Source organism: Engraulis encrasicolus, chromosome 16, assembly GCF_034702125.1.
Source record: "Engraulis encrasicolus isolate BLACKSEA-1 chromosome 16, IST_EnEncr_1.0, whole genome shotgun sequence".
Classification (NCBI taxonomy): domain Eukaryota; kingdom Metazoa; phylum Chordata; class Actinopteri; order Clupeiformes; family Engraulidae; genus Engraulis; species Engraulis encrasicolus.
The window spans coordinates 6,131,921-6,157,967 of NC_085872.1; the positions used below are offsets into that span (position 1 = coordinate 6,131,921).

General features: G+C 41.5%; 3 protein-coding genes and 1 long non-coding RNA gene across 7 annotated transcripts; 2 read left to right on the plus strand and 2 right to left on the minus strand.

Moving 5' to 3' along the window:
- Positions 1-90: 90 nt before the first annotated feature.
- smu1b (SMU1 DNA replication regulator and spliceosomal factor b) lies at positions 91-9,644 on the minus strand. Its single transcript, XM_063220132.1, has 12 exons — positions 9,537-9,644; positions 8,839-9,049; positions 8,563-8,715; positions 8,126-8,236; positions 7,562-7,699; positions 6,748-6,867; positions 6,270-6,386; positions 5,837-5,964; positions 3,705-3,831; positions 3,406-3,573; positions 2,315-2,467; positions 91-1,595 (listed from the first exon to the last, which is right to left on the minus strand). The coding sequence occupies exons 1-12, from the start codon at positions 9,560-9,562 to the stop codon at positions 1,497-1,499; spliced, it is 1,551 nt and encodes a 516-aa protein (XP_063076202.1). The 5' UTR covers positions 9,563-9,644; the 3' UTR covers positions 91-1,496.
- A 736-nt stretch (positions 9,645-10,380) lies between these two features.
- On the minus strand, positions 10,381-14,542 carry LOC134465026 (stabilizer of axonemal microtubules 2-like). 2 transcript variants are annotated; one of them, XM_063218416.1, is made up of 4 exons: positions 14,129-14,224; positions 13,537-13,691; positions 12,190-12,392; positions 10,381-11,447 (listed from the first exon to the last, which is right to left on the minus strand). In XM_063218416.1, the coding sequence occupies exons 2-4, from the start codon at positions 13,662-13,664 to the stop codon at positions 10,456-10,458; spliced, it is 1,323 nt and encodes a 440-aa protein (XP_063074486.1). In that variant the 5' UTR covers positions 13,665-13,691; positions 14,129-14,224; the 3' UTR covers positions 10,381-10,455. The 2 variants fall into 2 exon arrangements, with proteins under 2 accessions (XP_063074486.1, XP_063074488.1); XM_063218418.1 differs by lacking the exon at positions 13,537-13,691 and having other exon boundaries at positions 14,129-14,542.
- An 11-nt stretch (positions 14,543-14,553) lies between these two features.
- On the plus strand, positions 14,554-21,702 carry rps6 (ribosomal protein S6). The gene is made up of 6 exons (XM_063218419.1): positions 14,554-14,654; positions 15,943-16,074; positions 16,283-16,493; positions 16,852-16,998; positions 19,272-19,429; positions 21,560-21,702. Exons 1-6 carry the CDS (start codon positions 14,649-14,651, stop codon positions 21,653-21,655), a joined length of 750 nt encoding a protein of 249 aa, XP_063074489.1. The 5' UTR covers positions 14,554-14,648; the 3' UTR covers positions 21,656-21,702.
- A 994-nt stretch (positions 21,703-22,696) lies between these two features.
- Positions 22,697-25,597, plus strand: LOC134465029 (uncharacterized). Of its 3 annotated transcripts, none has more exons than XR_010038102.1 (3): positions 22,697-23,467; positions 24,390-24,466; positions 24,878-25,597. It is a non-coding gene; the product is annotated as an uncharacterized LOC134465029 (long non-coding RNA). The 3 variants fall into 3 exon arrangements; XR_010038101.1 differs by lacking the exon at positions 22,697-23,467 and adding an exon at positions 23,514-23,668; XR_010038103.1 differs by lacking the exon at positions 22,697-23,467 and adding an exon at positions 23,849-23,869.
- Positions 25,598-26,047: the final 450 nt, after the last annotated feature.

Consider the following 26,047-nt stretch of genomic DNA (forward strand, 5'->3'; position numbering starts at 1 on the left):
CTTTCACTCTATTTGATCCATGTACCACAAAGAAAAAGCACCACAGAACTTAGTAAACACAAAACACAAGGCCTTAAGCTTCAAGCCTTTATTGAGCTGCAGACCTATTACAGTTTAAACCTGAGAGCTTGGGGTGAATTTCTCACGTATATAAAGAGCTTTTAACATTAAATATAACCTGGCTGCTATGTTGACAATACTCCTTGAGAGTAAAAGTCTTACAACAGACACAATGCCCAACATAGTTTCTGTCTAAAGAAGTACACCATACAGTAACTTTACACCATAGAAATAAGAGGTAATAATTACACAAGCCTATCCAAAGTTAAAATTATATACATGCCAGGTGTATACTCTCAGAGCATGTGAATGACCTTGGCCTATTTAGTAATGTTTGGCAGGATAATGAAGTTTGTCACTGATCATCATACCATTAAAGATTGCACAGCATCATTCGGAGTCAATGACTTGACTGCTTATAGGTAATTCCTTCAGACCAAACAGCTGCCGCGGGAAAATAATTTGAAACACACTTGTACTGAATCCAGTCAGCAATACAAGTCAAACAAATAAATGAACATTTGTTGAGACACAGAAGGGATATAGTTTAACAACAACAGGCGAACACTACTGAAGCAGGCACAGAAGTATAATCATCACCTATAATACAGTAGACCTGCGTTAAAAAAAATCTAGGGCACATTGAATCTACACCCATGCAGTACAGATGTGGCATGCTGGTCAACATCGTGATGTCAAGTGTTAAAACACACAGGCCCCTAGCATAGGCAGTATAGCTAGGTTTCACTTAATTCAGCTGTTGTGTCATGCAAGGCCTCAAAAACATAATCAAAGATCACATTATTCTCCAGGTATTAAGGTTGAACATCATTTCTACTTCTCATGAGGGTCCCATTAACAAAGCCATCTTTGGTAGCAAAATGCTACCAAAAGGCAGACAATACTGTAGTAATCTTCACATACCTTTTCAAGACTGGTGGATTTTTTCCCAAGACAATTTTGAACTTTGATATGATGTTAGCTAGTAACATAGTAGTAACATCAGTATTGGCCATTCATAATATTAGGCTCACTTAAGACTCACTTATGTCCAGGTGTGACGATTTCTGAGGTGAAAAAGTTGAATGTTCTCAACCATTTACAGAGTTGTCATAAGCTCCAAGTGATAAACTGTCCACCACACTTGTGAATTCAGTGTACAGAAATAAGCCATCACAGCTCTACTTCATCTCAGAGTTCAGACTTCACAAGGATCACAAGGAACCTCCATATGAGATACCTTTTTGGGAGAGCAGATATTGGATTACATTTTCACAGATTCCGAGTCATAGTTTGGGCTATATCTCAGACACCCACTTGTAGTTGAAGTAACGATTTGAACACAGGAGTTCTCTGGGTCCTGGTTGGAGACACTATCCAAAATGAGTGAGGAAGGGGGCTTTCCTTCCCCAGATTACCCTGCTATTCAAAGCTATTTAGGGCTTCCAAACTTTCACTAAGCCATCCTCACTGTAGGTCGCAATTATGTTCTGATGAGGGTGATGAGTTATGCCAATGACATCTTTATCATGGACCTGTGGAAACACGGAAACACACACACACATACATTTTATGGTTACTCACATAGGGGCATCATTCATTACAGCAGATCTGTGTAATGCTCTGTGCGCTTGGTCTCTTTTTGTTAATTATTTTTTTTGTTAATGGTGCACTGTGTAGGATGGTGGCCAGAGTAGGTATTGCAACTATGCTGCTCATGAAACTGTGCTGTCTACTGCCAAATTTGATATTTGCATGACCATTTATTAATATAAAAAACTAATACTTACTAGTAGGCCTATGACCAAATTAATGTAAGTTTTGCAGCTAAAAATGTCTATTTCTGGAAATTCAAAATGGCAGACAATGGATAAGATCCCCCTTTTCATGTATAAACAGTGCCATTTTCCCAGTCATAATAAATACTTCGAATTTTATGGCGGTGGTAAGTATTTATGAAAAAGGTAACATTTGTGAATGGGCAGCATGGATTCTGGGGGGGGGGGGGGGGGGGGGGGGGGGGGGGGGGGGGGGGGGGGGGGGGCGGGGGACTACAAAAAATATTACACAGTGCACCTTTAATGCAATTTTAATTGATCTAAGCTAATTTACTTTTACCCAATGAATTCTAATTTATTCAAATCAAATTCCTATCTGTTCAATGGAAGACTGTGGCGGCAGGCATGGTAGTGTGAGTGTGTGCTCAGGCTCAGGGGCTCCAGTGTGCAGCCCACGTGCAGCAGGGCTAGCGTACCGTCAGACTCCTCTCCAGCCTGCCGGTGAGCATACTGAAGCAGTACAGCACCAGGTCCTCGCCCACACAGTGGATCCACTCACCACGTGGAGACAACGTGCAGCACACAAAGTCCCCGCCTTCCCGCTTACCCGAGCTGAAACTCCGCACAATCTTGAGGAGGAAATGTGGGAGGTAAGGGGAGAGAATCGGGAGAGAGGGATGATGACAGAGAACATTTTTGACTTGCCCAGAAGGATTGTCGTCGGCGTGGGAAGTAAGGTGCTGTTTCCACGAAGCCGGATATTTTTAAAAGTGGATTTTTTTTCTCCTGTTTAGGTGGAAACGCAACATGGGGATAAAAATAAAAACTCCATAGTAACAGGTGCATTTTAGCCCCCTAAATGGGATATTTTTAAAGTCGGATTTTTGATATGTGGGTTTTAAAGCTCTGTTTACGTGGAAAAGGGAGGCCCAAAACCAATGCGTTTTCAAAAATACCCTGCACGTGGAAACAGCACCTTAGTCTGTCTGGGAATTCTGCTAATGCCCACAGCACTTTGCAACAGAAGCAAATTGGGCTCCTACTGTCATTAATAATACACCAATTTATTTAAAATACTGCATTTGGTTTTATTTAAACCTTCCAGAAATGCAAGTAACACTACATTTCAAATAAAGACAGAAGTATTTTTTAAAATGTTCGCTGCAGAATGTTTATCATGGAGATTTAACACTTAAATCTAAAGCCTGCCACTGTTGTAAAATAGTAATTTGATACAGGTTACTTTCATCCTAGTGTTTGATCAAAATAGAATAGGATTCAAGGATATTTATTTGTCATGTACATAGAGACACTTTCGTGTCACTTGTAATGAAATGCATGGCCGGTGCAAAACAAGTGTGCAGAAGAAAGGTGAAGAAGAAATAAAATAAAAATAAAAGGTGTGTGTGTGTGTGTGTTCAATGAAAGAAATTGGGAGGAATTCAGTAAGAAAATGGCATGAGGAAAAAAAAACTCTTTCTCAGTCTAGAATATCTTTATATTTGTCATTGTCACGCGCACAAGAAACTTAGCATTCCTTGTTGATTGAGGCAAAAAAATAACTCACCTGCCCTTTCATGTTCATGACCACCACAGTGCTGGATCGGTTGCACACCACAAACTGCTCGGGGTTCTTGGGCAGCAGGAACATATTATTTACCATGACATCTACACCCGCTGATGAGCCGGGTGACTTGAAAGTGCTGGTGCATTCACATGTCTTCACATTCCAAATCTGAGCAAAGGAAGGGAAATAAACTTACACATTAATCCCTTCTTCATCAGGCAAAAAATATCCATTTGAGTGCAAAAGATGACATTGTAAGCAGAGCATTGTGACAAGGTAACGTGTGGCAGGAAGCATACCTTTATAATTCCATCTGAGGACGCACTGATGATGTGATGCCCATCCTTTGTAAAAGTGGCTTCACTGATGAAGGACGTGTGGCCCCTGAATTCCTTCAGTGTCTTGCCTGACTTCAGCAAATGAATCCTTTAAAAGTAAAACATTACAGGCTCATGTGCATCCAAAGTATCACAATTAGCATTGGTGGCATGCAGTCACACATAGCATTGTGCAAATGTCAAGCAACAAATGAAATGAAGAGTTCAAATGCAAAACCATTTCTTTTACCACATTAATGATAATTTCTAGGTAATGTCATGTCACACTATTCAGACAAAACTGCTAAACTGAAGATGGACACAGCTTTTCATATATTTCTATATATGAATTGTAAATGTATCTTTCTGGGGGCGTGCATCTGAACTTACAGTAAGTGAATTGGAGGGTTGCTATAGCAACAAGCTCTGTCTTTCCATCCACCCACTAAGTTTAGACATCCCAAAATAATCTGCTGAGAAAGAAGCAACTCCAACCAAATATGTAATACCCATGCCACCTTACACTATTGCTTCATTTTGAACATTCCTTTCACTGGTGATGCTTCATTTACCTCTTCTGCGACACCCATCATTAACCATTACCTATCATCTCTGCTGTCTTGCCAAATAATCATGTTAAATAAGTATATGTTATGGCAGACCAGTACGGAAACGTATCCACACAACACAAATTACAAGGTATCTCTGACAGTTTCAGAATGAGACACTAAAGCAGCTGGGTGCACATGCAGCCTTGCAGCAGTGGCACGTGTCCCTCCGTACTCTGGTTTGGTGTGATTAAGGATGGAGGAGCGCCTGTTTGTCAATAATAACTTCTGCATCTTTTGTGAACTGCTTAGCATGGTGCTCACATCTGCTTTGGTACTGAGCTGGCACTGAGAGGAAGAGCAGCGTCATTATCCACTAGAGGTGCACGTGTCACACCACGCTTCCACCCACTCGCAGCGCGTGCTGCCTTGCAGAAACACTTCAAGAAAGGACAGAGGAGGAGAATAAAGCTGCCATCTTCTCAATAGACTGTGGATTTTTTCCCCCTCCACAACGTAACATCCCATTAGCTTTACAATTTCTGAACTTGTTGATGTAGCGAATCTTTCAGGGCTCTAAATTAACACCAGCCAACAGGCAAAAGGCATATGAAATCTCAGTTCAGCTGGTAGAAAATACCAATCTGCTAGATACTTTCACCCATTAGTGAGTGTGTGTGTGTTAAGAGCAACATCTACTAGCCATTTTGGCTGGTGATGAAAAAAGTTAATTTAGAGCCCTGGTGTCTCTTAATATAGTCAACCATATGTGTAGTTCAATATTTAGTCTCTTTAGTGATACATCAAAAGTCTTTCATAGTGAGTTACAGTCTTGCATTGTTACCTAGGTCACCAACAAAAATAACTTACATCCTTCCAATGTACACTATATAACCTTAAAACCCCTTAGCGCAGCACTATGGCTCTCTGCAATGTCACAGCAATGTTGTTATGATGTAGTTAAGCATGTTCAGCAAGTGAATAGGGTCGCCGGCGACCCCTGCTGCAGTAAGAGGCTACACAAGGCTGTTCAAAGTCACACTAACTACCACCCAACTCTCCTCACCGACAACTGTCGAAACCTACTTTCAACATATTGCTTTTCACATGTGAGATGGCAGAGTGTAATGGGTTAGTCCACACAGTTATGCCCTTTGTACACCAAGAGCGAACTACGCTAACTGAGCGCCGGAAATCATAGAGGGTAAGCGAACTGGGCGACCAGAGCGAATTTGCCAGGGACGAAGCAAACTAAGCGACCAGAGCGAATTTCAACGATTGAAGTCAAGCCAATATTATGGTAATGAGCATAGCTATGACGTGGTTTAGCAAAAACAATTGGAATGTTCATTTCTCCGAATGTCCCAGGCTGTCAAGCCAGAGCCGTTATGTGATTAGCTAAATCAAGCATGTCAATGTCATGTCCAGAACAAATAAAGCAAATTCATAAAGCAAACTTCTTCAGCAACCTCAGCTACCTGGGTCGCGTAGGCCGCCCTTGGTCTACACGCAGCATTACTGAGAGGAAGAGGAACAGAAATCAAAGTATGGTAGTCTGCATTTAACCTGATAGTCTGGTCAAATGAAGCACTCAGTAGTTGGCTGTTGTCCTTGCAAAAGTTGAGACAGGTGACTCCTTTGCTATGCGCACGCTCAAACCTTCGAAGACACTGGCCACTATGAATCCTCCATACCTGCAGTGACAAGGAATATCCACCAACATCAGTGCCAATTTTAGCCTGTCAAATATTACATTATGTACCTCGTAATCAAGCAGACAGTAAAATGTAACACATATGTAATAAGTATATGCTCAGGGCCATATGAACATTTTAAATACTGCTGTTATGACATAAACCGGAAGCATATAATAGGAAACAGGCTTTCATAGTTCATAGTATGCCAAGATTTGTTGTGTCATTACAACAATATTCGCCATCACTCAAAGCTTAAAAGTTTCACAATGTACATTTTGGCATAAAGACAAAAGCAGTCTGACCTTGACCTTTCCATCCTGTGCCCCAGACGCTAAGACTTCAGAGTCATGGCTGAAGGCCAAACACAGCACTGCTTCCTCCATCCTCATGAAGTTGTCTTGGGCCTGGTACTTCAGATCCTGAGGACCACATCCACACTGAGAGATTCAATATACTGTATACCAGCTCAAACACAGCCTACTATATGATTTTATAGCAGCATTTCAGATGAATCATTTTGTTTAACGGTGAATAATTTATCACATGGCCATTTAAGTGGCAAAAGATGTGATCTGGAATGAAGCCTTTGGACTACCTCAATGAACTTTTTTGGCCTTATTTGCCGTTACATGTATTTGCTCTTTATTGAACAAACGTGTTCACTGTATTTTGTATCATTCTTGGGTTTCAGGGGAGGTGGATTCAAACACCATGTTTGATTCAGGTGAACTGGTAGAAAAACAAGCAAACAAAAAAAAGAACACCTCACTCTTAATGTACCTTTCGGATTTTTCCAGTTGTGAAGTTCCAGACCTCGACAAAACCATCAATGGACCCCGTGATGAGGTACTGGCCATCAGGAGAGAACCGCGCACATTCCACATGGGATTTCTGTCCAAACTATAAAACATATACTAAAAACCTCACATGCAGTACATACTAATATTGTATACTGGGGTAAAGGGTTATTTCTGTACATTATAGAAAAAGTTTGAACACAGAAATACCGTACATCATAGACACTCTGCAAAAGTCTGGATTAGGACATGAGAAAAGAGATTCTACCCAACCCTACTTGGGAGAATGATAAGATTTAAGAAACAGATGGGCTAGCTCTATGGTACCCCTCCAGCTCTGAGATCTGCATGAAGAGCAGGGAAGGAGAAGAGCAGGGAAGGAGAAGAGCAGGGAGGGAGAAGAGCAGCGAGGGAGAAGAGCAGGGAGGGACATCCATCAGGAGAAGTGATTACTGGGGGTGGCAGCCAGAGACGCCGAGCAGAACTGCTTCAGGCCAGTAAAGTAATTATACTTAATGTGTGTGTGTGTGTGTGTGTGTTAGTGCGTGTGTGTGTGTTGGTGCATGCGTGCGTGCGTGCGTGTGTGTGTGTGTTAGTGCGTGCGTGCGTGCGTGTGTGTGTGTTAGTGCGTGCGTGTGTGTGTGTTAATGCGTGCGTGCGAGCATGCGTGTTTGTGTGTGTGTGCGGCACTGGCGCACGCCAATGACTGCAGGAGCAATCTATATGCTTGTTGTTTGGAGCAGACATTCAGCTGGGAGAATGACTCAGCTCAGCCAGTGTGGTGTCGAGAGGGTTACCTGGATGTGGCAGATGAGCTGTGTAGGGAAGCGCTCCTCCTCCTTCTCCTCCATGTCCTTCATGGCTGCGTTGCCCTGTGTCACATCAATAGTCATGCCAGGATGCAGCGTGTCCTGCGTCTGTTGATATTTGACTGACTGGGCGCATGATAAACAGAAGAGAGCAGAGGAAGAAGAAAAGGGAAGTAAGAAGAACGGAGAAAGAAGAAAAGAACAAGCGAATAAGCAGTTGGCTTTTACATCTCAATTAAAAATATATACTGTATTTATCAATGATACTAATTGTGACATGACAAGAGATGGGGTGAGGGGATGTGTGAAAAAAATGAAGACTTAGAAATGACAGCAATTTAGCGTTTTAGCTTTTGTTTAACACAGAGATATAGTGTTAGAAGATTCTATTTGAAACAGCATCTTGTTCAGTGGCACTGGAATAGCATATCTACAGTATCTTGGATTGTGATCAAATTTATATGAACACTAGTGATAGGACAATAAGTCCCATTATAATTGTTCTGGCCATTTGACTCTAACACTGAGATGAGGGTGATGACATATACCCACCTGTGAAAGGAGTCCCATGAGACGTGACGGGGGCACCACGCTGACCTCAGCTGCCAGAGCATGGGCAACTGACATCCTCCGTTTCTCCTTGTTACTGCCATCTGGGTAGGCCTATACAGGGACAGAGGGGACACAATCCTTAACAGCAACCTGCATAGCAATGCAAGAAGTACATCTTTTGCGCTGATGCAGATATTCCATAACCTAGAATGACCTAGCCTCTAAGTGCAGATGGGGTCGCTGGCAGGCCTATTCACTATTTGCGGAAAATACTCAACTACGTCATAATAACATTGCCATGACATTACCGAGAGCCTTAAGTAACATATTAAGACATAGCCATTACAATTTCGGTGACAGTAAGGTTATAACATAAGCTCTGCGCTAAGGGGTTTAATGAGACGTCTGACTGGCGGCAGTGAAAAATGTATGCACACCTCCCGTGTGTCAAAGTAAGGCTGTGTTAGAAGGTTCTCCAGGTGGACAAACCGGTCTGGATTAGTCTGCTTCAGGTAGATCATAGGGTCAGTTTGCTGCAGCATTGACTGGGCAGCTCCAAGCTCTCTCATCTCAATGAGTTCCAAAACCACCTGTGGAGAGAAATTCACATTTCTAAAATGCAGACTTACCAAATTTGCACACCGACCGTTAAATATTAGGCTATTCATAAAACTACAGACAATTTCGCCGTAGTTTATCTGTGGTCCTCTTACCTGCTCATACAAGTCAATGAGGACTCTACTGGGTAGTTTCAGGTGCTGGATTGCCAGTAGCACAGAGTCCCAGTGGCCACTGTTGATGTCTGAGACGAAGCTATCGATGCTGTCTACTGTGTGAAGGTACACAGTACTCTCCTCCTGTAGGGTAGCCAGCGTGCGGTGCAAATTGTTCTCTTTCAGGTACTGCATGATGAGACGGACCACGCTGATAGGTAGCATTAACAAACCAAAGACAATGAGCTTTATCATCAGACAACAATACTCATGTTCATTTTGTTCTTTGTTCTACAGCATTCCAAATCTATAGGAGAACCATTATCATCACCATGTTATTATTATTACTTCTACTACTACTATTATTATTATTATTATTATTATTATTATTATTATTAATAATAATAATAATAATAATAATAATACCAAATAAAATAATTTCAAATAAAATTGGAAAATCGTGGGAAAGTTGTTCTCAGAGAGAGGACTGCGTTAATACATTTTAGACTGTAAAAGGCTACTAACCGGGGTCTTCCCCAAAGCTTTAAAGCTACTCAGCCCCGGATAACTCTTGTTGATTCAGAACTCTGTATTGCAAATGTCTCTATAGCATAGCCTATTATTTAAAAATAAATACAATCTCGCAATATAATTTTAGCTACATGTTTCAATTTAAAAAGAAGCATAGATGAACTTACTCCGTCGTTTCAAAATCAAGGGACATGGCTACAGCTCTCCGCAATGTCTGTAGATAGAATTCCAGTGATGCGCAAGACAGCGCGGTCCAAGGCTTCTGTTGATATCCAGACACGTGAACACTGCAAGGATGTGCCCGCCCAATACACGTGTTCTAGTGTTTGACGTTTTGCGTAGACCCCCAAACTCAGCCTCCTTCAGTGCGGAATAGTGGGTTTCATTTGTTCAAGGGAAATTAACTTGTTAAACACACGGCTCCACCAGCGAAATACGATCTGCTGCGCATTACGCATAACATCATTAAAACAATAGGCTACTTACATTGTTTGTATTATTTCATCTCAATTGCATTTTTTGTATTATTTCAACTCAATTGTATTTGTTATAGAGGCTACAGTGGTCTACAGACATCAGATTCAATCAGAGGGTTCGCGTTTTTACACTTTGAGTTCACGTGCTTCAGCTTGGTGAAAGGAATCACTTTTGTGTGATGGCATGGTGTGCACGTGAGCATCCTGCGATTCTTGAGAGACGACTGTCTAGAGATGCCAAAGAGGAGTAATGTCCAAATCATTCACTTATACCACCAGCCATACTTCTGCACAGCTCTCAGACATGGCCAGAGTCAGGCATAGTGATCCTGTGTTGAAGAATGCTTCTGATACCTTGGAATAATCACAGAATTAGGCCTATCAACCGAGGCATGCAAATAATAATGATGCAGCTATTGTTCAGAATAAGATGTTGATTATTATAATAAATGTATTCTTACTCTGTGACCATTGTTTTATATATATTTATTGTAGTTTTTATTTGCTTTTAATTGAACAGACAAGTGAAGTCGAATTGCATTAAAATGGGCGTTAATTTATTATAACCAGTAACCAAATGTACTTGCAATGGTGGGGTACCTGTATCCAGCTACAGCCTACCAGGAGTTGATAGACTGGACATGGGCCTGATATTGCGTTCTCCCAGTGGCCAAGTTTGGCATAGCACAAAGCCATTCTTACCCAAAGACACAACCTGTCCCTCTTGCCGTTGACTGTAAATCCCTGGGAGAGGCTGTGCCTTCTGCTCTTTAAATGTGCTGCGGTAGACTGTGTCACAATCCATCGTAGATGGGCTCATGATACTCCGAACTGGTTTAAAGCTTTTGGCGGGCTCTGTTGCCTTTCCTGTAAACGCAGCCTGGAAAGTGGAGATGCCCTCGAAGGCAGCACAAGGCTGGCGAGCAACTTTAGGCTTACAGGACGTACTCTTCTCTACATCCTTCCAGGCTATGAAATCATCTTGTGCAGTGGTGCGAGCCTCAAAGCGCTTCTTCCTGTTAGGGGATTTATTAATGCTTGGCCTCGCAGATGATGCAGGGCGGCCTGGAGTGCCCTTAAAGTCTCTACGGGTCATGGATGTGAGCTCCACATCACCCGTCTCCGGTAGTGAATATGTTGCTTGTTTGTTAGCGCATGAGGAAGGCCTGACTGCTGCTGTCCATGCCTGAAACTTCTCTTGGCACTCACTTTTCCCATCAAAAGGTGTTGACCTGGGCTCCCAGGCACCCTTTACCTTGCAGCACTTAACAGGTGATGATGATCTTTCACCTGTGAAGTCCTGGCGATGAACAGATGTGGCTTCAAAAGGAGCGCTGCTGGGTCTAAAGGGAACCTTTTGCTTGGGGAGATACTGCTGAACTGGGTGCGGGACATACATCTGAGAATAGACACTCTTGCCTTCAAATGGAAGTGACTCCATCAACTTCGGTTCAGGTTTGAAGCTCTTTCGTCGGCAGTTCTCTTTTGGTCTGTAGTCGGCTTGGAAGACGGTGGTCATGTCAATACTCCCCTCGTTCATTTTCAAATTGTCAACTTGCTTGTAGGGGATCTTTGGTTGTGGCTCCCAGGCATGATATGCATCTTTGAAAAGAGAATTGGCATTTATACTTATGCTTTTATGGCCTGGTTAGTTACTGCATTATGTAACGGATGCCAGCTAGCAGAGTGCAGCGTAGAAGAGCGTTAGTAAACCTCCCTCCCGAAGCTTCATACAGTAGAGCACTGAGCTATTGGTCTGGACCTTTAGCTCAGCAGCTTCGCGCTGTGCCTCCCATGCCCGTATTGGAGCATTGAAAGGTAGGACAATAATCACCTTTGATACATTGTACTGTATTGACAAAATGTAATGTTTCACCTGTGCCTACTAGGGCTGCACAATTAATCGAAAAATAATCAAAATCGTGATAAAATAGGGTAATCGAATTTATGATTTTAATCGTGATTTAATCGTGGCAATAAAGACCTACTTTTGAGAGCGTCCTTGAAGCCAGAACATACTGACAGGCTGGTGTTTCTGGCCAGAAATCTGTCCACTTAAGTTTCATGCTATTGCCTTTACATAATTATTACAATTCATTTTATTTTGCTCATCCCGTATGTAATTAATTCTTGGTTATATTTCATCTTGTTATGATTTTCAAAAAATCTGCAAAAATCAATAATCGTGATTAATAATTGTGATTATGATTTTGACCAAAATAATCGTGATTATGATTTTTTTTCCATAATCGTGCAGCCCTAGTGCCTACTGTATCATAATCGTCTTGTTCCAAACCAGACTCATTTGTTTATGTTTGTGATGACATTTAACATGGGTACTCACCATTATATGCAGTCTGGGTATCCATCTTTGTGATGGGTGGCTTGTATTCATCAACTATGGAGGTGGTGGTGGTCTTAGAGGCAGGATATCCTCTAAAATCCTTCAAGTATGTGGTTTTCAAGAGCATGACTCCCTTTCGCTCATAGGTTTGGACAGGTTTATGTGAGCTATGTCGTTGGACTGGATGAGCAACATAGTCTGACCTGGAAAGCAACGTAGAAGCCACATGGAGTGTTATTAAAGAGGGAAAATACGGTATACTGAAAATCACTGAGTGCTTACATAAACTGCAACTACAGATAGCCTGGTTAATGTTGTACTTCAGCAACTGTGTATAGTCCTTCAAAAATGCAAGACAAGGCCTTCAATACGCCTAACACATAATCCTTCTCCCCTTGCTGTAGCATGGTGCTGTTCAGTGTGTCTTAGATCCATTGTAAATTTTGAACCATTTGTATAATCAGTCATAAGAGGACGAGAGGCCTGACAATCAAACTGAGTCTTTTAAAAAATATTGGTCAACATGAGAAAAAATATCAATGAAAAGATAAAAAACACTATTTGAGGCACTCCTTACTAAAGTTTAAAAAGCCTTTATTAAATACTGGCTACATGCATGTAGCCAGTATTTAATAAAGGCTTTTTAAACTTTAGTAAGGCGTGCCTCAAATAGTGATTTTTATCTTTTCATTGAAGTTTGGACGCCCAAGTTCTTTTTGATGAGCACCCTTTTTTACTAACTGGATACAGGACCCAGTGAAGCATTCCCTTTTCTCTTTTATGAGAAAAAATATGTTGTGGTAGAAATTGGAAAAAGCATCCAAGTGTAACGGATACCAACTAGCATAGTTTGGAGGTAGAACATTAGTAAACCTCCCTCCCGAAGCCTCGTGTAATATATACAATAGGTCCTGGGTTCGAGCCCCGAGTGGTGTACGAGTACTAGCGCAGGATGACCTCAGTTACACAAGGTCACCTGCTAAAATCTCCTAAAAAGGTATAGCATGTGCCTTTTATGTGCCTTATTTTCAGAATGTATGCTGCCCACTTCATAAATGTTTACTATGTGATACTGACCAAAGTACAGTAACTTAAGTTTTCCAGCCAAAGATGTCCATGACATGGGAATTCAAAAATGGCGGAAATGGAGAAGAATCATCTGTTCCAAGTCAAAATGAATACTGATGGTGGTGGTCGTCTAAATATCCATGATTCATAATTGTGAATGGTCTATAGAGCCTATAAATTCTGGAAATAAACTTCAAAATAGGCTACATGGGCCAATTATAGAAAGAGTTTTTAATTCACTATGAAATTACTACACCTGCTGTTGCCACAGAAACTCACTGGAAGGTACTTTTAGTTGATAGTTCCCCCTCCAGAGGTTTGTACTCCTGGGGAACCTTTTTGGAGTTTCGTTTAACAATGGTTCCATCGTAGTGGAACTTGTCCCTGTACTCACTGAGTTGGTACATTGTGGATAACAAGTGGCATGCTGTGGCCTACAGAAGTAGAACAAAAAAACATTTGATTTGATCACATAGATAAATAGGGCCTATGCCATACTCAAACTGGCACACAAAAATACTGGTTTTGGTACATTTGGGATTCCAATATAGGAAAGCAAAAGGCTGCAGGAAATAGCTAGGGCCCATTTAATAGCCCATTAATAACACTGCAGTTATAATGTCATTGTTTTGCTCAGATTATGACCACAAATGCATAGGCCTACCTATAAATTGCACTTGCAGGCTACTTTGTAATTTGATGCATATAAAACTCCTGTATTATCCTTGTCAGATAATGTTCTACTTGCGAAAAGTTTCCAACTGGGAAAACAATGAGTAGCCTACGAAGTGCTTTCTGTAGGCCAAGGGCTATGTCAAGGGGTTATGCTAATCTGGACACAGACTTTCCAATATAGCCCTAGGCTACTTACCCCGCAGGTAGGCCGTACAGATCTCACAGATCTGTCATGAACAGTGGATCTTCATTGCATCTTCTCATTTTTTTCGAAATAAGGCCTCCACCCAACTTTTACTTTCTTTCGGCTGTAGCTCTCCAAACAGACGTCATAAATATAAAATCGTCCTCAATGGCTACTACCATTATTACATCGACACTGTCGCTCAGATTGTCGTGACATTAAATTAATATTTAGGCCTATGTATTTGTTTGATTTTTAGTTTCAAATAGCTTTACACGAAGGTGAATGGATAATACAGAAAGGCTCAAAACAGCTCAGTGCATTTACAAGAGCAATACAACACCGCAATTCGAAGAAAGCGGGAGATTTTGAACAAAACGTCACCTGTGAAACGATAAATAGGCAAATATGATTGACACTGGTTGGCTACCGTGGCTCTCTTCTCGCGAGACTGTGTGTATAATTGCTTATGTGAGAGTAGGGATGCGATATCCGGTCTCTTTTTGGTGGCGGACTTCAGCCTGAACCCAGGATGAAGGTATGGGCCCGCAACTATGCAATTTATTAGCTTTCTGTACCTTTTTGGCCCGTAATATGTTGGTGTATGTTGAAGACGAGCTAAATGGCTTTCTAATCTTGCCTGACTTTTTGCGATATATGTCTTAAATCATTAAGATGGCCATAGATTGTGTTGGGATGTTCGCAGTAGCTAGCATTGTCAGAAACATGGCCGCACAGTGGAGCAAAATGTGCGACTCAGAATATGGGGACCGGCTGCGAACGTGCGCTTTTTAGACATATGTCTGTAATGTAACAATTATGCCCCGTGCTGTGCCAATGCTGCGTTAGTGAATTTTCATTTCAACATTGCTGTTGTGCTATGGTAACGGAGCCGATAAGTTTGCTAGCCAACTTCACGTATCTGAAGTGAAGTGGCTCGCTAGTTAGCTAGCTAACTGGTTTGTTGTTCTGGCAAACAATTCCGGTTATGGACTTTCTTGAATCGAGATTTTGCTACGCTTTTTTTAAATGCAAATGTTCAACCTAAATATCTAGTATTGTTAATTGAATCGTCATGTGTGAGCGTGTTTTATAGGCTAGAGCATCCTTTGACTGTGTAGAGACCACATCACTCCAGTAGCCTACTTAGGTCACTACACTGGCTACCATTGAGCTAGGCTTGTTAAAACCTTTTAAGTGTATTGTTGATGCACAATATAAATTGTGATGATACATTTGGCACCCCAGTAGACCCTTCCTGGCTGTTCCGTAGCCTCTAAGGGGGGACATGAGGTGCCATATAAACTGGATCTAATAACGGATAGCAACTTTAGCCTGACTTTGTGGCTTGGTTGTACTGAAATGCTCCCACATTCTTTACTTTTGCACTACACTGGTTACCAGTGATATTTAGAAATGGGTTTAAAACTCTTCTGATGCCTTACATGGCGTAGACCTTGCATATATTGTAGATCTGATAAACCGGTATCATCCTATGATGTCTTAGGTCGTAAGTGTCCTCTGCTGGTTGTACCTAGGGTCACATCTAGAAAGGGTGAAATGGCATTTAGTCATTATGCTGGTACCAGCTGCCTGTTCAAAGTAGAACTGCTGGAATAGTAACTTGTTCGAAAGAGCAATTAAAAGCAGCATGGTCATGGTTTTCAGTCATTAATGTTTGTAGTTATGTGAAATCGAATGGATGTTGCAGTAGGCCACATTAAAGCCATAGCATTATTCAAGTACTTGTTGAACGCTTGTTGGCATTGTAGTATATTTGAACTTGTTTACTGCACCCACCTAATGTATTCCCCCTTTTCTTTTAGCTGAATATCTCATTCCCAGCCACGGGCTGCCAGAAGCTCATCGAAGTTGACGATGAGCGCAAGCTGCGCACCTTCTACGAGAAGCGCATGGCCACCGAAGTGGCTGCTGACCCCCTGGGCGATGAGTGGAAGGTAAGCAGAATTAAGGTTCTTTGGTGCTCAAGTTAAAGTTCTCTTCGGTTTCGTTTTTTGTGCAGTCCAGGTTGCACGTCTATGGCTGTCACTTGTTCATTTATGACTCCCCGACTTGTTCACAACCCATAACCGGACAGCGTCCCATGGTTCATTTGTGTGCTTTTCTCATGTCTGGTCCATTTGTATCTTTTCCTCATCTTCGTAGGGTTACGTTGTGCGCATCAGTGGTGGCAACGATAAGCAGGGATTTCCCATGAAGCAAGGTGTGCTGTCCGCTGGCCGTGTGCGTCTTCTGCTGAGCAAGGGACACTCCTGCTACCGCCCTCGTCGTACAGGCGAGCGCAAACGCAAGTCTGTCCGTGGATGCTTAGTTGATGCCAACCTCAGTGTGCTCAATCTGGTCATCGTCAGGAAAGGTATGATTTCTTGCTCTGCATCCTGAGCCAGGCTTGTTCAAGCCTTTTAAGTGTATTGTTGATGCACAATCTTAAATGTGATGATGCATTTGGCACCCCAGTAGACCTTTCCTGGCTGTTCCGTAGCCTCTAAGGGGGGACATGAGGTGCCATATAAACTGTGGATCTAATAACGGATAGCAACTTTAGCTTGACTTTGTGGCTGGTTGTACTGAAATGCTCCCACATTCTTTACTTTTGCAGTCTGTTACAAAAGGACGCTGAAAAGCATGTTCAATTGTTAAATAACGATTATAAGCATGCTTGTCTCTTCAAAGCGTACTGTAGCTTGCACAATTGACCCTGCTGTCCTGCACAGGTGAGAATGACATCCCCGGACTGACTGACAGCACTGTGCCCAGGCGTCTTGGACCCAAGAGAGCCAGCAAGATCCGCAAGCTCTTCAACCTGTCTAAGGAGGACGATGTCAGGCAGTATGTCGTCAGAAGGCCTCTGACAAAGGAGGGTAAGGCTTGATTAGTTCTACCTTGTTTATACTCACAGCTCTTGGAAGTATAACCAAGTGGAAATGTGTCTTCCTGCCTCTAATGTTGATGATGCTCAGATGGTTGTAATGGATCAACCATGTAGTTGGCCCTGTTCTGATGAGGAATAATTGGTGCGGCATGTGGCTTTCAACTGACATGATGACTTTGGATATAGAAACTTCTCTTTTTACACAATTACTTTTCATTTTAAAGTTTATGCCAAGATGGGATGGTCAGGATGGCTTGTTGGTAGATGTCGCTTGTTGGTAGATTTGGTTACGAGACCTGTGGTTTGTTTAACATTCCAGCTTCCTTTTTTCTGCCTTTGTTTTGTATTAATGTTAAATGGCTGAAGCTTGAATTGATTTTTGTTGCAGTATGATGAGCACAGTGTCTGAAACACCCAAAAAGTCAGTTTAAGCACTGTAGTTAAGCTTTATTTGGTACATGCTAATGTATGAATTAGACTTTGTAGTTTGGGGCAAGAATGTAGAATCTAACTGGGTGGTGTATGAGCAGGTACTTTGGATTTTTTTGCATGAATTAACACTGGTGTTAAGCTGGCAATTTGAATGACTGCTGAATGTTGGTAACAATTCATTGCTAGCCAGCTGCCAATCAGTCAAGGCAGCTTTTATTGTCAGTTTCTTCACATGCACAGGTCATACAAGAGAAATTAAATTACGTTTCTCTCCATACCATGCAAGGACATACACATGCGCACAGGACTGACATTTACAGACTGACATTAAAGTGTCATCAAGGTGCCAGCTTCACAATTATACACTTACACAAATGTGGCAAGATGTGATTTTCTGTACACCTACAATGCATTACAGAAGTTCAAATTAATGGGACAACTGATGGAATCATTGCCATGTACAGAACTCCACAGGTACTTAGCATGATGTGCTGATGCTAGTCCTGCATTTGAATTAATGACTTGTTCTCAGTCTTAAAACTTTAACATAAATGGTCATTGAAGTGTTCCTCTGGATTTATGGTTTCCTCACACCCACTTTTTTTACGTTGAGCGCTGCTGGTCTTTGGAATTGTTGCAGGTGTCACTACTTTAGGGTACCTTTTTAAAAAAAATAAAAAGTTACCAAATTGGTGTTTTGGCTTAGTTCGCTGTAGTTTTAAAGGTTTTTGGGGACACTTAGTCCTTACCCCTGTGCCTATGAACTTGGCTCCCTACACTTCTGGTTTTATGCTCATCAATGACGAACTGATTTTTTGAAAAGAGAAGCTTTTGCGCTCAATGATTTTGGTGAATTAGCAGATCCACCCAAAAAGTTTATTGCATGTTAATAATGCTATGATGGCATCAGTTGACATGACTGACTACTCCTGAGTTTCACCTCTTTAAAGTTATCACTGTAATGAATTCACCTTCAGTGCAAACAATCTGTGCGAACGAACTCAAGTCAACATGTCGGCCAAAAACTCACTCCTGAAGAACACAATGCTAAAGCTGGCGTTACACATTCAATTGAATGAGAGACTGAAGCTTCGGTTTCTTAGCACCCCAGTAGATCCTTTATGGTTTTCCTGTAACCTCAAAGGGGGGACAGTGTGGTGCTATATAAGCCGTGGAGTTGCTTACCGGATACAACCTGATTACTATACAGGCTGGTTGTAACTTGTTAAGCTCTCTCAATACTAAACTTAGATGCATTTCTCAACCATAGTTGCTACTTTGTTTGCAATGCAATTTTCCTTTGGGAACTACCCAAGTTGCTAACTGGCTAATGACTACGTTTTTGAGAAACAACCCCCTGAATTGGAGGCAGTATGCACTGGGATGTCCTGTCGGGTTTCCACTGCTTATGGATTTGTACTTTGAGCTTCTATAAAGTCACTGCTTCAAGAGTGATGTGTGCTTGGTCAGATAGAAAGGGGCTTTCACACTACTGTTATGCCTCTTCCGCTGCCGGTTTTCTGGTAGGTCTACAGCTTGACAGTGTGACTCGCCTCTTTTTGCTTTTTGAATATGCACGACAAGGCTCAATTGTAAAGCAAAAAGTGGTGGCCGATTTGCGCTGTAGATCTACCAGGAAAACGACAGTGGAAAAGAGGCATTTGTTACCTTAAAAGGCAGACTCGGTACCATCTAAAGGCTGTCTTGGCCATGATGATGCAAGTAGTGCAGTTCAGTTTATAGCTGCATGATGTCTAACGCCATATCGAGGCTTGCAATTGTGGCATTGTGCAAAAAATATTCTAAACCTCACTACAATTTGTGCTTTAGGCAAGAAGCCCAGGACCAAGGCTCCCAAGATCCAGCGTCTGGTGACCCCACGTGTGCTCCAGCACAAGCGTCGCCGCATTGCCCTGAAGAGGTCACGCACCCTGAAGAACAAGGAGGAGGCCTCAGAGTACGCCAAACTGCTGGCCAAGAGGATGAAGGTATGTCTATTTACATTCATAAGGTCTTTACTTGGTGGCAGACAATTCCGGTTATGGACTTTCTTGAAACGAGATTTTGCAACGCTTTTTTAAATGCAAATGTTCAACCTAAATATCTAGTATTGTTTATTGAATCGTCATGTCTGAGCGTGTTTTATAGGCTAGAGCATCATTTGACTGTGTAGAGACCACATCACTCTAGTAGCCTACTTAGGTCACTACACTGGCTACCATTGAGCCAGGCTTGTTCAAGCCTTTTAAGTGTATTGTTGATGCACAAAATAAATTGTGATGATGCATTTGGCACCCCAGTAGACCCTTCCTGGCTGTTCCGTAGCCTCTAAGGGGGGACATGAGGTGCTATATAAACTGGATCTAATAACGGATAGCAACTTAAGCCTGACTTTGTGGCTTGGTTGTACTGAAATGCTCCCACATTCTTTACTTTTGCACTACACTGGTTACCAGTGATATTTAGAAATGGGTTTAAAACTCTTCTGATGCCTTACATGGCGTAGACCTTGCATATATTGTAGATCTGATAAGACCTAAGACATCATAGGATGATATCGGTTTAAGTGTCCTCTACTGGTTGTACCTAGGGTCAAATCCAGAAAGGGTGAAATGGCATTTAGTCATTATGCTGGTACCAGCTGCCTGTTCAAAGTAGAACTGCTGGAACAGTCACTCGTTCTAAAAAGCAATTAAAAGCAGCATGGTCATGGTTTTCAGTCATTAATGTTTGTAGTCATGTAAAACCGAATGGATGTTGCAGTAGGCCACATTAAAGCCATAGCATTATTCAACTAAATCTGTCTCAACAGTGAGGACAAGTACATTGACACACTTCTGATATATTTTGACCTAAGATGCTGTCGTTTCTGAACTGGTTAAAGGGAAGTGGAAGGCTGCCACCATTCTATTGGCTTAAGCTTACATTTATTTTCTAGAGAAGGCTGCATTTATATTCCTGTTAAGGTATTATTGCTTCAGGAATGAGAATCTGTCGGGTCTAACTCAAGTGATGCCTGCTATCCAGAGGCAAATTTGAAATATTCGAAGGCTAATGGTGGTGGTTGTTAGATGAATGTTGGTTGGTTGATCTTTTTGAGTTCTGAAGGAGGGCTCAATTGGCTGATGTGTGAACTGTGATTGGTTGCTGTTCATTTACAATATAGTTAAATTGAATGGATTCACACAAGGATCAGCACTTTGATATGCTCATAAATTTGCATTTGAGCAGCGAAGGATTTGTCTTAATTCTCGCTCAGGAAAAAAATGCACCTGCTACACCACCGGAGTTGCTGATCGGGTTGATTTTTCTGGGTTGTCATATGCTTACCCAACACATTCATCCAAAACAATTTAGTGGCTTAGGTGCAGGGTATTGTTTACGGTCAATGAAAAAATGTGGAGTTGGGTGCCTTGTGAACCTTTAACTTGTATTACAAGGCCATCTCCCTGACCCTTAGGCCACATCTCCCCATTTATAATGATGTGTTGGCAGTATTGCTTTGGTTTGGAAAAGGGCATTTCTGACAATGAAAAGGCCTTTTCACACCAGAACTGCTGCCATTGGCAGGATGGAAGTGATTTTACTGGTGGCAGCAAAAATACATGGTATCAGATCTGTCCTTCCACTCAAACATGGCGGTAGAGGCGTGGAAGATGGCTCAGTGCCGTACTGCCCTTGGAAAATCTAACGAGTGGATTTTTTGACAGCGGTGGTAGGCGGTGTCCCGTTGAAGGGGTGGGGAGGTTGGATTTTGCATACACAAACGTGGTCAGTGTGATAGTCTGGTTAGAACACACCGCGATCTTCTTGCTGCTGCCACGCTCAGATGTGAAACCTGCCCATGTGAACTGGTCTTGATCAGCTGCTTTGCCTTGTCATACTTTGTAAATAGTAATTGGTCCCATTTGTCCACAAACTTCACAATGTGACCTTGATATCTGACAGATCTTCACTGATGTATATTGTGCTTTTAGTAATAAAAGAATCTATGGCATGTCATCCACTAGTAGCGGCAGGTTAGGTTATATTTGTCTGTCCTCTAGCTAACCTGTCATCGCTGTATTGCTCTTGTGTAACAGTATTAACTGAGCCGCTCTTGTTTACTCTTTTTGCAGGAGGCCAAGGAGAAGCGTCAGGAACAGATTGCCAAGAGACGCCGCCTCTCATCCCTGCGTGCATCCACATCAAAGTCAGAGTCTAGCCAGAAGTGAAACATGCACATGTAAATCAGAAAATAAACAACTTGGGTGTTAACAAATTTTTTTGACTTTTTATTTATACAATCATGTCTTTAGCTGTATAGCATTGCTGTCTTAGGCCAGTGTTTTGAACATGGGTCATCTGATGGAGTTTAAGTTTTGGGTCTTGATTTAGGCAGTACTGCAGGTATACCAGCAGGGGGCTCCCTAGACCTGTGGAGCTCAGTTGTATCTTATTATTTAATTGAATTATTCATAAAGGCAGTGATCTGATGTGTAGATTCTTTTACCCATACTTCCTGGAGCTGACAACCATAATACCATTTAAATCCTGGAAATGTCAATGTCAACTCCTGCCAATTTCAATGTGCTGTTGTATTGCTCACGCTACCCTTGACTTGTCAGTACCCGGTGACGCTGCAGTTTTTGGCCCAGCCCTTTCCGAGATATGAGCCATTCTAATGGGGGCAACTTTTTTTTTTTTTTTTAATGAGCATAGGTCTACTCCAAATATTTTCTCAAAAGGAATCTCTGTTTGATAGCCGTCTGCTGATGTTGCATAACCTTTTGGATGTTTTTGGGAAGAAATAATGGTTTTTTTTGTTTTTTTTTAAATGTAAACAAAAGTTTCCCCCATTAGAATAGCTCGGAAAGGGCTGAGCCAAAAAATGCGACGTCACCGGGTACTGACAAGGGTAGCGTGAGCAATACAACAGCACATTGAGATTGGCAGGAGTGTCCTATAAGTATGAAATTCTACATGCGTATTGTGCCATGCCATTCACTTTGAAAGTTAGAAATGGACAAAAATTAGAAGGAACTTAGCTCAAACTAATGGGAATGCTTGAAATTGGTGTTTGAATGTGTGACCCAAGCAAGTCATTGACTTTCCATGCCAATGTAAGTGAGCTGACAACTGTGACACTATTATTATTGTTTGTCAGACATTCTTATGTGGAGAACTGAAAATCAAGTCCTTAAGATGTTTTCCCAACCTTTTTTGGCATGAGACTACATTTTGACATCTTAAATTTCTGGGGACCCCATGCCTATGGAGAGAGATCAGTTTCAATATTAAGAAATGAATGTCACACCACTCACCAATATATTTCGTGATCCACAAACAAATGTAATAACATTCGCAAATATAATTCATACATTTCATGATCCACAAACAAATGTAACAACATTCACAAATATAATTCATGATGCACAAATGAATGTAACCCCATTCACAAATGCCAGCGCAGTTCTATTCATTTGCAAACCGGTCTACATATATTCGCAAACCCTATACATATTTATGACTTCCATTGTATTTGTGTGTGGATTTTTGAGACTGTCCTGACGGTATTTGACACACAAATGTGCTCAGCCAATCACATCAGCCGGCGTTCGAGCGTAAGGTTGAAGACATTGCGCTTCTATTACGCAGAGAAGGTTACTAGTGCGAAGCCACCATAGATCTGTATAGAACTACACCGATCCGAGGAAATAACCGGAAGTAGAGTCATTACTGAAGTGCTCCATGACGTAAACTCGGAAGCGTATGAAGTTACTGACTTTCACATCATCTTTGTACAAATATGTCTGGATCTGGACTAACGTGTGCTGTAATCGGATGTCACAATAACAGCAGAAAGCTAAAAATGTGGAAAAAGAGCGTATGTGCGCTTCATAGTCCACAGTTTAAAGAGGATTGTCCTTGTTGTGTGCCCTACGGTGTACACCGCTTCCCCGGCCGTGCTGAGGATGAAGACATTCGCAAGATGTGGATTAAAAACGTACACCGAAAGGACTTTGCCCCCAAACAAGTATTCAACGGTATGTATTTATTTCTAGGTGGTTAGTGTAGTTAAGTATTGTAAGCCAGTGTCTATGTAACATAAACTGTTGGCAACAATTATTTCGCTTGGCTAGCTAACGCTAGTTACGATTATTTAGCATTCTTTCATTAAGACCTAAGTTTCCCCAGGAGTGGGAAGAGCATCATTAGCCCCATGGTTATCTGTGCTGTGTGTTATGGTACATTTGTGTGCTTATGTTCGATTATTTGTGTATGTGTGCCCTTTGAAATGAAAATGTCACCCTGGCAACTTAGCTAATTATTTTGTTATGTTAGCGAAGTTTTGGCAAGGCTAGCCAGGTTACACTGACTTCAATAAGAAGTCAGGCTAGGTTTTGGTAGCACCATGAGCCCCATGGTTATCTGTGCTGTGTGCCATGGTACATTTATGTGTTTATTTACGATTATTTGTGTATGTGTGCCCTTTGAAATGGAAATGTGACCCTGGCAATTTAGCTCATTCTTTTGTTATGCTAGCGGAGTTTTGGCTAAGCTAGCCAGGTTGTGTGACTGACTTTAATAAGAAGTCAGGCTAGGTTTTGGTAGCTTTTGTTTTGTTCATAACCTAGCCCAATTTTATTTTCATCTCATAAATCGGCCAGCATGTTTGTATTTGTAATAATGTTTGCCATTCTATTGGAAATAAAGTGGTGGGGACAAGCTAGTTTAATCTCAAAAGTGGTAGGCCTATGGACATGTCCCCCAACACCCAGACTGAAAATAACCTTTCCTCAACAAAAGATAATTTTCGCTATCCAACCTCAGTGTACATGTCTTGCTTTGTCCTGTATTTTGTCTAATGTCTGTGAGAATGACTGCAGCCATGGCAAATATAATTTTCTGTTTCATGTGTAACAGTCAAATATATTTTTTATCTCATCTTATTCCCACCCTCCTTAGGTGTGTGGAGTACACTTCCCTGACGGCAGACCAACGCAGGAACACCCATATCCCATAATATGGGATATGAATATAGTGTAAGTTTACATGTATATAACAAATAACTTAAGTGCTTTTTTCTTAATTACCTTAACCATATGTTGTTAAAGTACTTTTGGAGCGATTTGCCTACAGACGTTAGACTCTCTCCCATCTGCCACTTTTTAATCTAGGCTAAAAAAAAATAAAAAATAAACACACACACACATTTTCTTAACTTAGTTATTGACTCTTAGTTGTTATGCTTTCTCTCCTTAAGGCTCTGCTTTTATGTACCTACATTGCCTTTCAACACTTGTCTTATTATTCCATGCAAGAGTCTACATCTGCTAATTGTAATATAATGCAATGTGAAGTGAGATTTAAAGTGTTCTGTAGGACAGTGGCGTTGTAATTAACTGTTTTAAAAGCTGTTGGCGTTTTTTGTTCCTTCTTATATTTATTCTCAGAAAGCACCATCATGTGGAAGACCACCCCCTAAGAGGAGATGTCTCCAGCCCCCAACAGAGAGACTTGGATTAATGTTGAGAGGATTATTGTTCAATACGGTGTAGAAACACTTGGTTCAGTTATATGTAGATATCTATCATCTTTCAAGAAATCCTTCATCCCCTCAGCTGTGACCATACTGAACAAGAGATGAACTGTCCAGCTGCAGCATGCATGTATTGTGTGGTCTTGTCTTTTTTTTTTTGGTCAAGCCTTGTCTAATGTCTGTGAGAATCACTGAAGCCACGCCAAAGACAATTTTCTGTTTCATGGGTGTAACACAGTGTTTCGCAACCTTTTTTTAGGCGAGGCACCCTTTCAGTTCATGAAAAATTTCAAGGCACCCCAAACCAACAAGCCATAACATGGCATTGCATCCCATACCACACAAGCTTAGAAAAGTAGCACATTTGGAGAGGTCACACGACCTACGTTCGAAGTTGCAGCTGACTAGGGCGACCTATATTTACTTTATTGTGTGTAAATGGCAAATGAAAGATTCCACTGACTAGCATTAACTTATGCAATATAATACATATTTGTCTAAATTGATTATTTATTTATCAGCCACGTTTCCGTGGCACCCTTGGGGGTGGCCCGCGGCACCCCAGGGTGCCCCGGCACCCCTGTTGAGAAACACTGGTGTAACAGACAATAAAGTTGTATCTAATCTAATCATATCAATGAGAATCACTGCACCTGACAAAGGTATGACATACTGTATACTGTAGGCTTAAGTGCTGAAGAAAAATGAATTAACCTGGCGGTTTTGAAATGTTTATTTACACAGTTATTAAAATGCATACAGATAGTGCATTTAATATAGTTCAATACTGTGTGCTTACTTGATGGTTTTTTATATGTGCTGAACTGAAAAACAACCTAGCTACTTGTGCCCAATATCCAACTGCAGCATTGTAGTTGCAGGTGGGGGGTGATGGTTGTTCAAATTTGACACACACCTTACATTGGTCCACTTTACAAATGGCCCCATACACTAAATGACACTTGCTGGTGTGTTTTTTACTAGGCAACTTGTTATTAATCACTAATGTTCTTAATGTCATTTCAATGCAGCTCTTTGTGAGAAATCTGGGCAGCCATGGCCTAGTGCAGGGATGTCAAACTCA